The 12,533-nt window shown below is 50.3% G+C and overlaps 1 protein-coding gene across 1 annotated transcript; it reads right to left on the bottom strand.

Annotated features, from left to right (window-relative positions):
- Positions 1 to 1,178: 1,178 nt before the first annotated feature.
- LOC309575962 (cytochrome P450 4B1-like) lies at positions 1,179 to 11,970 on the bottom strand (the record flags this gene model as incomplete). Its single annotated transcript, XM_082286860.1, has 12 exons — positions 1,179 to 1,347; positions 1,984 to 2,066; positions 2,274 to 2,334; positions 2,482 to 2,619; positions 3,099 to 3,289; positions 3,764 to 3,870; positions 4,438 to 4,589; positions 4,705 to 4,829; positions 6,321 to 6,448; positions 6,978 to 7,022; positions 7,669 to 7,813; positions 11,791 to 11,970. The coding sequence occupies 12 exons, from the start codon at positions 11,968 to 11,970 to the stop codon at positions 1,179 to 1,181; spliced, it is 1,524 nt and encodes a 507-aa protein (XP_082142986.1).
- Positions 11,971 to 12,533: the final 563 nt, after the last annotated feature.

Below are 12,533 nucleotides of genomic sequence, written 5' to 3'. Positions count from 1 at the left end.
CTCATGTCTCAAGAGGGGACAGGCAGCTGCAGAAAGTGGATTTTCTCCTGGGCTGCCCCAGCATATCCTTGCAAACCAGCCTCTGCAGGGGGGAGCTGTATGAAGTCAGCTGCTGTCTTACTGCACAGCAGCCTTCTCACAATCCTGGAACCACAGCTGACATCACTGTGATGATAATTGCAACAGCAGCCTTTGGGATTCCACATTTGATGTGTGATATTCTATCCCAATAATGATCCCTGCAGGGGAGGAGGACAGCTCACTAGTGTCCTCCAGTGTACCAACTCCCATAACTTTATCAGCTTAAGAAAATAAAATAATACTAAAAAAAACAGGGACATCCCCCCCCTCCCCCACACACCTTCTAACTATCAGAACTTTGACTGAAGATTGCTTATTGGACCCCTGTTAGAGTTGCCCATGGAAGGAGATGCTGTGTTGGCTGTGCCTGGAGACCCACAGGCAGTTTCCTGGCCTGTCCAGGGTCATCTCTTGCTGCTCATGGGCTTCCTCTCCATCTTCCATTTCTAAATGGGTTTTACACTGCATTTGTGATGAAGCAGACAAGCACCAGCAATATAAACAACACAGTTGCTGTTGCAGGAAAAATTATTGGTTTATTAAGACAAAAATTACAGAATATTTTGCAGTTTGGGCAGAATTTCAGAGCCCAAACTGGAATCAGTGCTTTCAACAAAATAGAGACCCACTGAGTGTGAGAAGTGAGATAGAGGCCTGCCACAGGCTGTCCCCACTGCAGGAGAGGAGGGCTGACCTCTAGGCACTGAGGAAGGTGCTGACAACAGAGCAGGGCTGGAAATGGTCACAGATTTGGCCAGGACACGAGTGTGAAGGCAGGATTTGGTAAGAAGGAAGCTGGTGGGACCTGCAGATGTTCCCAGGCCAGGCCAGTCCTTATGGCAGTGCAAGGGGACAGACAGCATGGCCATGCCTGGCTGCTCTGAGATCAGTGCCCTGGAGCAGATGGCAGTGGTCTGTGCAATGTCATCCCAGCTACCTGGGCCTAGCCTGAAAAGGGCTTTCAGCTAGTAGACAAAGCACAGAAATCAGGAATCCTCATCCCCAAATCCTGCCCTGCACTTCTGCCCCAGAGAAAGAAACATTGTCCGTCATCTGCTTGGTCCCTCCCTCTGGTAAAGGCAGGAAGGTTTCCAGCATCAGCGGATTTTCTTTAAGTACAGGTGAATCCCATTCTTGGAGCGAAGGATGAGCCGAGTTATTTTGCGGGGAGGCTTGGCAGGGTCAGGCAAGAGCTCGAAGCGCAGCAGGGTCAGAGCCAGTGCCACCTTCATCTCGTTCATGGCAAATTGCTGCCCAATGCAATTCCTGTGGAGAAACAGAGCAGCTCAGCCACCTCCACCGCAGTGCTGGGCACAGCAAACACCCACAGCCCATCCCAGCCCTCCCACACCAGCACACATCCTCTCCTCTGCAGCTCAGGGGCTCCAGGCAGTGCTTTGGGCAGTGAAACCAGAGGCACGGGCTGAGCAGGAGGAATTTAGAGGAATATTGGGAGCTCATAAATGTGTGTTCAATGAGCATGGAGAAGGAGGGAGATGGGGAAGCCAAAGGAGAGGCCAGCAGGGATGAGGTGGTGGGTCTCCAAGCAGGGAAGGTCTGCAAGGTGTTTGCCTTGAAGGAGTGAGCACAGGGCAAAGGGAAGGATTGAGGGGAGGGGAGAAGGGGGAATGAAAGGGCAGGAGGGTGGGATGGGATCTTTGCATCAAGAAGAGGATAGCAGGCTCCCTGCAGGATGCCAACAGAATGTTCCACAACTTTGGGACCCAGTTCCCTGTCCCCAGAAGGGGCTTGGCAATGCTGCCTTCCCATTCTGCCTGCTGGTATCAGAACCCCTCTGTTACACAAACACTTATATCCTCATTTAACTATTCAGTGCTGCAGGGCCAGGACTGCAGGTGGTTGTTTCTGCCCACTACACCTTCAGTGTTCAATTCCCCTTACCTCATTCCAGCAGAAAAAGGCAGAAAGGCGTGAGAGTGCCTGCCAGAGAGATTCTCCGGGGAAAAACGCAAAGGGTCAAACACCTGGAAATGAAGAATATGCAGCAAGGAGAAGCAATTATTTAAAGAACACAGTACTGACTGGTATCTTGAGAAATGTGACACCCCTTAATTTATGAAGAACCCCACAGGAGAGAGAGAATTCTTCTCTCCTGCTAATGGGTGAAGGGCACATGGGAAGTGGCACATCATAAAGGGAAAAAATTATTAGGAGATCAAAAGAAAACTCACCAAAGGATCTTTCCATACTTCAGGGTTTCTGTGAATGAGGTAAATGCTTATTGCAGTGATGCTGCCTGGAAAACAATTGAGGAGGAGAAGAGGGCTCACTGACAAAGAAACAAGCGAACATCTGCACAGCCCAGCCTGAACATCTGTGCCAGCGAGGATGCAGCTGGTGCCTGAGAGCAGAGTTTTGTGCAGCAGGAATGGGATTTACAGACCTTCTGGCAAAGTGCGTCCGTCAGGGAAGGTGATGGGCTTGCTGAGCTGCCGGGACACTCCAGGCACTGGGGGGTAAAGGCGCAGGCTCTCCTTGATGCACATGGTGCTGTAAGTCATCTTGCCCAGGTCCTCCCTGTTGGGACAGGCAGGCTGAGCCCCACACACCCCCACTGCCTGTGCTGGGAGGTCCCTTCACCCACAGACATCCACCCCCTGAGCAGATCCCCCTGCAACAGAACAGAGGCACCCACAATGTCCAGTCACAGGCTGCTGGAGGCTGGGGATGCCAGGACACCTCTGAACAACCTGGACAACCACTGAACAATCTCAAGTGCAGAGTGACAGCAAAAGGTGAAAAACACATCTATGATGTCCTGTGGTGAGAAAACAGGAGAGAGCAAAGAGCAATGCTGGTAGCCCAGAACTTGTATGGCATGCAGAATGTCCCTTCCAGGGTAGCAGACTTAGCTGAAGGATCTGCTCCATCCTGTGAAGTCCCTGGGCATGCAGCAACCTTTAGCACCCCAGCTTTTGAGCCTTGAAGACATTGCTCACTTAGAAACGGCAGCGATAGGAAAAGAGTTACCAGCAGAGGAAAAGGTGCAGCCTTACCACTGGATTGTGTCCCGGTCCCCCAGGATGCTCTGGATCTCCTCCCTGCACCGTTGCTGGTGCTCAGGGTGTATTGCCAGGCAGTACAAGAGCCAGGAGATGCCGCTGGCTGTTGTGTCGTGGCCCTCAAACATGAATGTGTCCACCTCGGCACGCAGGTCCTCATCAGACAGTGCAGCTCCATTCTCATCCTAAAAGTCCAGAAACACTCTCAGTGGACCATATATGTAAAATTTATATATATATATTACAGTACACACACGCACATATATAAATATATAAATATCCTTATATACTTTCAGCTGTTGCAAAAGGGGTGTGATGCTGCCTGTGGGATACATATAAACAAAATCAATGTCTGTTTACACTGAATTCAGGGCCCTTTTCCCTTCACTTTTAAATCTCTTTATCCCCCCATATTAAACCACCAGGACTATGAAATCCCTCTGCAGGTTGTATACCCAAAAAGACACTGCCAACATTTCAACAATGGAAAATTGGATCACCTTGGTCTCTCTTCAACTGGGTGGGACAGGGCTAATTTTTCTTTTTCTTTATGGATTGAATTTCTTTTAATGGACCCTGAGGGTCTCTGGGGGTTTGTGGCACCCTTGCAAAAACTGACTGGCATGTGCCCTGCCACACACACACTCCTCACCACTCACTTTGGCACACAGCAGAATGTCCAAGAAGTCCAAATGTCTCTTCTTCTGGATCTTTTCAAATTCCCTTTCATCTTTAAGGGATTCCTTTCGCTCATGGATCACTTTGTCTGGGGGAGAAAGGGTTAAAGGTTCAGCAGGACCAGGAGATGCCAAGCTGCAAAACTGTCCTGCCTTTGAATGCAAAGCTCACCCAAGGGGGTGAGCACTGCTCAGTCCATGATGCATTTGATCTGTGCTTCTGCACGCCAGGCACTTCAGCTCTTCAGCAGCACAGCAACAAATGCCATGGATATTGCCATCCTTTTCTGCAAACTTCTTAGTCCACCACCGACTTTTCAGCCTGTTTTACACACCCCTCATGCATTAAAATCACACCTGGCTTGGAAAATAAAAGCATTCCTTGCATTAGTGTTGCCTGCAGTGCCCATCCCTTGTTTCACCAGTCTCTGGCCATTTTAAAGGAGCATTTCCTGAGGGCAATTCCTCCATTAGTCCAGTTTAATAACCAGGTAGTTGTGGGACCCCTTTGCTTCATGCCTAGATCAGACCACTACTGCAAGCTGATGCTCTGCTTGGATCTCAGCTCTGAGCCTCTGGGCAGGATCACTGCACAGGCAAGGAGGGACTGACTGCCTCCTTCCAAAGTTTTGGGAGAGGATGACAGCAGGGAATACCTGTGTGGTCATGAGCAATCCTGCAGGCCTTCCTGAACTGAAATCCATGGGGGCTGAGCCAGTAAATGATGTCATTGTGGTAGGGGAAGATGCGGAGGCGCTGGTGCACCATGTGGCAGAGGTCGTAGACAGCCTGGATGTAGGTGTTTTTCCTGGAGAGTGGGAAATAGGAAGCTTGTAAATTTGGGAGCACAGTGACAAGTAATTTGCCCATTTCCCTTCTGAGCTGCAAACTTCCTGCCAGGGTTTGGGGCAGCCAGCACTGACCTGTTGGTCTGGCAGTTGCTATGACAACTGAAGGCACATTTCATGATGCTATCAAGAGTCATCAAGCTGACGTGCTCAAAGAGCTCCACTGGCTTCCCGTCTGCTGTTAGCTTTTCCCACTTATCCTAGGGCACAAAGGAGACAGAAATGAGAAGGCAAAGGTCAGTTCTGCATGGATCTGCAGTCATACCCTGGGTAAATGAGTGCTCAGATAGGGATACATCCCTGAGAAATGGAAAAAAAAAAGGGGATCTCTTAGACACCATCAAAATCCAAGAGAAGAGAAGCCAAGAGTGGGATGGTTAATACAAGATTTGCCTCAGGCAGCTGCTACTCTTGGATCCTGGTGGTGGTGAGCCCTGCTACACCTTATCCTGAGGCAAGAGCACCCTGGAGAAGCCCAGGACAGGTGCATTTCTGGATGATGGGGAGTTATCTAAGTCCCCCTTAGGACGCAGTGTGTTCTCTGTGTAGGAGCAGCATATGCTGGCATTGGGCTTCACTGGGTCTGTTGGTGAGCACATATGAGCTTGGTGCTCAGGATGCAAACTTCGGAGCAAGGTTCTTTTCTCTGTCACACGATCTCTGTGCCAGTGCGTTTTCCCAGCATGTAATACAGGAGCTCGTGCCCCACTCTGATCCCTAGAGAAACTATAAATCCTGTCTCTCTTCCCCAGCAGACATGAAGTGATGATGAATCCTCTGTCCCCTCACAGTGGCAAGGAATGAGTTGACTTAAAAGCTGGGAAAGAGAGGAGAGGGAGGAGCGCGGTCCAAACCAGGCTTACAGGGACAGATGCACGTCCGTAGCACATACAACGATTGCCACCTGGTGGCACGGGCTCACACAATTGGCGCTGGCGTTGTGCACACGGAATTCCAAACTCCCAGGCACTTGTGAGCCTTGCAAAAGTCTTCCTGGCTCTCCAGCCCTCGGCTCCTGGCTGCTCCCTGGGCCTGCAGGAGGAATCCAGCCAGGATCCGTTTGAAGCTGCTGGGGAGGTTGAAATGAGGGTGGTGAAGGAGAAGGAATAGATCCAGCACCCAGACTCCTCCAGTTCATGTGCACAAAGCCTGGTGCCCTTTGCCTGGAATTCCTACTGGTTTCCATCCTGCCCAGCACCAGTGGATTGAAGAACAATGCATTTTCACTGTTTATGAGGCATGGCAGGGATTGCAGTTCAGTCACGGGTATGCCAACAGCAAATGATACCCTTTAGGTTACAGTGTAGCTCTGCTACAACCTTTATTTTTGGGGGATTTATTATGAACCTTTATTTACTTCAAATCTTCATTTAGACAAACACCTCGTAAGAAGTTGCTGTTGGAACTGAGATCATGCAGGGTTTGGGGATGGCAGTAACATTCATCCTGAAATCTCAGCCACAGATCCCAAGGCAGTACCAGAGATATCATCACTGCAGACAGGCTCAACCTGCTCATCCTTTCCAGCTCAAGGGCAGGGATTTGGGGATGACTCAGAAAGACTGACCACCAGGACACAGTGTGTCCTTACAATTACCAGGTAAAGAAAACTCTGCTCCAGCATTTACCTCCTACCCAGACAGGATGGGGAAAAGAAAACAGGGCAGAGAGAGGAGCACTGTGAGTCCTACCAGCATCACATTCGTAGACTCTGCCATCAGGCCCACGTACGGTTTCAAGACGTCGTAATGAAACCCTGGAGTCAGGAGTTTTCGGTGTTGGTGCCACTTGGGCCCGTGTAAGATCAGCAACCCATTCCCTGGGGAAACACAGGCAAGGCACGTTTTGCTGGGAACAAGCAGCAGGCTGCTCTCACCTGCCTGCAGACACAGTGTCAGCAAGGAGCACCATTAAATCTCGTGTCTGAACTGCTGTGAGAGAGTCTTTCCAAATGTTGCCATCAGCTCCAGGGTTCCTGGAGCTGAGGAAAGACCTGCCCATTGAAATGGCACAACAGTGTCTCTGAAAAGAAACACCAACACTGCTGGAATAGAGAAGTTCAGAAAAGCAGATATATTTTTCACCAGTCCTCCACTGAATCTAAGCTTCTTCCACCACCAGCCTTTGCTATCTGTGGACATGTAAGAATTTGTACATATGTTATGTCTGAACTTTCCTTCCTTGCAAATAAATAGAATTACTCAGCACCTTTATCAATAAATGCAATAATCGCAGGAAGCTTTTAGGTATAACTCCATCAAGGAGCAAGTACAATGTTGTTTATTTATAACATGCTTTTGTCTAACTTCAGAATCATTCCTGGCAGGCAAAGCCCTGGGAATACATACCAATCCATGGGACAAGGTGTTTATAGCTGATGTTATCCTTGGGATCTGTGGAAAAAAAAAAAACATAAAAAAGAGAAAATAAAATGGTATTTTCAATAGCATGAACCCACTGGTTTGCAGCTGAAAGCTCCCTCTGGGCTCTCACTTTTGGTTGGGTATGAAGCAAAATCAGTGGCATCCCTGCAGAACTCCCTGTATTTCACAACAAAACAACTTTGGCAATAAGCACATATAAAAGCAGATGCCCACACTGGAAAAAACAAGAATACTGGTAGTCCAAAGCCTGTGCAATGTGATAAATGGTTAACCCTCTCAGACACCGCTGTTCAGAACCTTTTCTTCTCAATGCACTAAAGATCTTCCTCTGCAGTAGGAGCCAGATCTCTGAGCCTAGAAAAAAGCTCCCAGGTGTCTTCTCCTTGCTGGGATCAGGCACTGAGTACTTAACTTTCAAGGAGCATTTGAGGAAGTCTGATTTTCCAGCAATGCACTTGGAGTCAGGTCAGCCCTGCAGCCCTGTGCCTGAAGCACCCAGGGCACAGCATGAAGGAGGGGTATCTCTCCATGCCTTGAGATGATTTCTGCAAGAAAACCTCTCTGTGAAACCCTGCCCTGCTGTAAATTTTGACGCTGGCATGGGAAATCTGCAGGCTGGGGTTGCTGCTCCACAGCTGAAGCCATAATCTCTCACCTCCTCTGGCCAACAGAACCTTGGCATAGTCGGGATCAGCAACAACCAGGAATGCTGAGAAACTCCCAAACCAGACAGGGTGAGCATACGAGTACTTCTGTGCCCAGATCTCTGACTTGTCCAGCATATCTTCCTCCTTGAGAAACTAGTTGTGGAAAAGAAAAAAGAGAAAGAATACATAGATTCAGAGAAAAAAAAAATTAAATAATCTCTCAATACTCTGTCTTAAAAGTTCAAGGTCTTTCTGATCACAAAACCAGATAAGGGCAAACAAGGTGTTGTTCCTCTGTGTTTGCAGAGCATGGATAGTAGAGACGTTTGCTACTTTTAAAGCTCATATAAAATAATTCTTCTTATCACTTGACCTTGAGATAGAGAACATTCTTAGGCAACGAGGCGGTGCCTATCAGCTCATATATGTTACCTGCTCTTTTTCCATGGCCACTCCATAGAAGACTCAGATTTGTCCCAGACAGCATCTGCACTTGTGGCAAGCAAATACATTCTCACTTGCACATGGCTGAGCAATTAACACCCTGCAGCTGGGAAAAAATACAGCAGCACTTTTACAGCAGCCAACAGCATCACTGCTGGGTCTGCCCCAGCAGTGCCTCCTGACTGGGAAATCGCAGCTTCCTCCAGACATTTGGGTGGAGAAGGCCAGTGTCCAGGCAAAATTCAACAGAATGAGTCCAAAGTCACCAATGGAGTGAAGAGAACACTGGTTAATATCATTACAATAAGGATTCATTTATTTCTGTGAATTGAATTTCATAGGCAACGAAGAGCTGGTGCTCCTAGAAAGATTTACCTCCTGTCCTTGGAAGCTGCAATCTGAGGAGCAGCATGAGCACCAGCGTTCATATCAGCAGCAGTGGCAGGTTCACTCCAAAGTGATCACTGCTTTATTGCTTTTATAGCCTGTGCTGTTATGTTCAGGCAATAGACAAAGAACAAGTGGAAAGACCCATGGAAAGCTCCACAGTCACAGGCAAAGGAAAAAAATCACAGAGACAAAACCTTGTAAGATTCTTTTTTTCTTTGAACAGAAACTACTCTGGGCCAATATGCAAAGGGAAGGATTTTGGTAAGCTAGGTCTGACAGAGCTGCTGCTGCTGCTTTGACTTGAAGTTTGAAGATTAATTAAATCAGCGTACTGGTGCAGAAATCAGCCACAAAGTCACCCTATTGACTGTATCAAGTGAATATTTGCTCAGGCGCTTTCGTGCTGAGTTAGCTCAGCTCAGTCTTTAGTCTGGCTGGTGTTTCTCAACCCAGGATATGGCTCGTACTCAAATAATCACGCACATCAAATTATCAGCCACGTGTGGCTTATCTTGGACAGGATACTCAGGAGTCAAGGTGCATCTGCCAGGGCCTGCACAGGCTGTGGGGGGGCATGTCCAGGTTCAGCTCCAAGGCTGAGCACCCCCTTCCTCACGAGCTGGGGGAGTCCCTGCAGCACAGCCCGTGTGTCTCCCACACGCAGCAGAATTATGAACTGTACCCCTTTATTACTCATTACAGAAAGCTCAGCTTCAACTTCACTTACTCAGGTTCAAGATCGTGAACTTAATAAACAGAACCATCAATTTCTCTGATTTCAGGGATCAAGTTTTGGGCAAAAGGAGGAAGCCCTCTTCAGTGCCCACCTCTTCAGCAATGCCAGCAGAAGCAGGGCTTGGCACAGTGCCTTTAGCTAAGTGACACTTGAACATGTGAAAGTCCCTTTGATACAGCTGCTTGTGCTTCTCCTGTCATGAATCACAGAAAGCATAATGGAAGTAACTGGGACATGCTGAGCAAGTCTCACTGGCAGAAGTCCTAGTCCTAGAAACTTTTGCATCCAGCCTTGTTTTGGAGCACCAGCCTTGGTTTGTGCTGTCAAGAACCATTCCTGTGCTGGCCAGAGGGTTGAATGGGTTTATTTGAGAGGAGAGGTTACCCTCAAGGTGAGTAACCTGCTGCACCGAGCACTCCTGGAGCAGAGAGTGTAAAGTTCTGTGAGCTGCAGAGGAATAGAAAGCTCCCACTCCTTAATCAGGGCTCCAGCTACCCGGCTCTGCATGAAAGACCATTACTTCTACTTCTTTCTCCCCTGGGGGCTTCAAAAGAAAAGCATAAACCCCACTTGGGTCTAAGAAAGAAAGGTAATTGCCTGATCTCATGCTGAAATGCAAGTTTTGAAATGGATCCAACACTAAAAGCATCTAAGGAAGAGGCTTGAGGGCACTTTTAATGACTACACACTGATAGCAAATGATAGACAAAACACAGGAGCTGAAATCTGAGCATGAGGCTGTCCTTCGTGCAGCCAGAGCCGGGCTGGCTCCTCCCCACACAGGGCAGAAGTGGGCAAAGGGCTGCTGAGGACCTGACACCTTGTGCCAGTGGGGCAGTGACCCTGCTGTCCTTTGCTTCCCACCAACCCCGGCCATGGGGAGCCACTTTGGTCAGCTCAGGGCTGGCACTCTGGGTTTTAGCTAAGTCGTGCTGCTGCAGTGAGACTGAACAGCTCCACACAACCTCTTCCTGATATTTTAATGTCATTTCTACTGAGGGATTTGGATAAGCAGAGACTAATACCCAGAGAATGCCTTAAAACAAAGTGATGTATTCCCAGGAGATCCACCCAGAGCATGACAAATACATTTAAGATTCTAAACTGGCCTGGATCCAAACTGGCAAATAATCAGTTAAATCAACAGAACAGGGAATGTCAGTGCTCTCCCTGAATACAGCTCGAAGGTCCTCCTCGAGGTGTGTGCAAACTTTGTATTCAGCGTGTGCCCAGAGCATTGCCGGTTTCTTTGCTGGCTCGACGAACTGTTAGGCTTTGGGAATTCAGCAGCATTAATCAGCAAATTATTAAATCTTCAAAAAGGAATTCTCAAACAAACATTGTCTGAGGTAGAAGTTGAGCCACGAACAACCTAGCCATGATGACAGCAAGTGATTGGCACAAATTCCCGTCCAGGACAAATAGTCACAACTAACAAACAGAAGAACATACTTTATTTAATTGCAGTTTTAAAGTCTAACTGGCAGTGTAACAAAGCCCTGAACTGGCCCATCTTCATGCTTACATTGCCAAAAGACTGCTTGTCCCATCCAGCACAGCAAAACTGGTGCTGCCACAGCACAGAGACAAGCCCTGGAAGGTCTCCTGACTTCCCAGACACTTTTCAGGGTGCCAATTATTTAATGTGCCACAGATTTGGCCACGACAAGACAAGAGCAGAGCCCAGCAGAGGGCAAGGTGATTTTAAGCAGCCTTTAGCACGTACAGAAAAGCCTTTTGCATCAGGCAAGCCTAGTTACGCCTCGTGAGGCTGCTGATGAGTTGTGAAAATCTGCTTGTCAAGGCAGCCGCGGTGATCTGTGTGGGCAAGTGCATACCTCGGGGAAGAGTCATCCCTGCCACCAGTGAGCAGAACAAGGCTCACCTATGTACGTGAGTTTAGTTGCTCACGGCTTTAATGCAACTGTAAGAAGATCCACAGTCCCTGTGCTAGATGCAATGCCTGTGGTGTGTTTTGTGGCTTCAACGTGGCTCAGAATGATCAGTTGTCTGGTTCACCTGGCCGTGAGGCCGATGCAAGCTGGCAGGGGAGAGAATGTACTCCTGGATGCCAGGAGCAGCGAGCATCTGGTCAGCATCTCATCAGCTCAGCGCCGCAGGAGAGCTTCTGCGGCCCTGCCCTGGCTGTCAGAGGAGCAGAGAGGTGACAGTGGAGCCTGCCCCGGACAAAGCAGTGCGGCTCTGCTGCCTCCAGCACCGATGCCGGCTCACATCCCGAGATGACCTTGCCTATGCCACACTGTATTACCACTCCCTTTACGTGCGAGCCAGCCACCACCCTTTTCCACCGTGCAGTCTGCAGCAGCCTGCGGGAGCTCTGCGTGAGCCATGCTCTCTCTAAGCCTCACGGGCAGCGAAAGCACACTGCTCTGGCTGAGGAAAGGGATGCCCACCTCTCACCTACCCCGCGGACTGGGAGCAGCAGTTCTCCCGGACCACGGGACCAAGTCCCACTAGCATCATTTCCACACGCCCCTCGGGAAAGCTGCTCCCCGCACTCCCCCTCGCTCCCGGCAGCGCAGACCCGGCTCTCCCCCACCTCGTGGACGTGGCCAAGGAGCCAGTGGGTCGGGTGCCCGGGGAAGTCGGCGAGCGCCCGGAGCAGCTCACGCCGCCGGTGGAACAGCTGGATGGCTTTCAGCAGCACGCAGGTTAGGCAGAACACGGCGGCCAGGTGCAGCACCCTGGAGACATCCACGCCCAGCCACAGGAGCTTCATCGTCCCGCTGAGAGCCGCCGGTAGCTGCCTCCGGTGTCCCCCAGCGCCCCGGCGGCACCGGCCGCGGCAGCCAATGCGGGGCGGAGAGGCAGGTCCAGAGTCCGAGCGGCTGCCAAATCACGGCAGCGCTTGTTGGGAGGGAAGGGAAAGGAGAGGAAGGGAACGGGAGCATCCCGCGGGAACGCTCCGCTCGCTGCCGCACCGGCTGGGAGCTACTGCCCGCCCCGAGTCCCCCACCGCCGGCACCGGCTGGCTCCGCGCCGGGACCGCAGGCCAAAGAGAGAGGGAAAGACCGTACCCTGGGATTCCTCCTCCCGAGGTCTTCATCACATGTTCCTGCCTCACGACGTTTCACCCTCATCTCCACCCTTTCCCATCCCGCATCCCGGCTGACGGCTCCCGCCCTCCTTCCCTGTCTGCCTCCCCGCTGCCGGCACTGTGAGCCGCATCCCAGCGCCGACCGGGACAGCATCTCCCCAGCAGGAGCGCGGGGAATCCCGCACCGCGCCGGGCTGGCGATGCCGGGTGTCAGCCGAGGGCCGGGTACCGTGGCAGCTTTGGCA

This window comes from Coloeus monedula, assembly GCF_965178545.1.
Source record: "Coloeus monedula genome assembly, chromosome: 9".
NCBI lineage: Eukaryota > Metazoa > Chordata > Aves > Passeriformes > Corvidae > Coloeus > Coloeus monedula.
The sequence above is the reverse complement of the archived record's forward strand: the minus strand, read 5'-3'. Positions and strand labels throughout refer to the sequence as shown.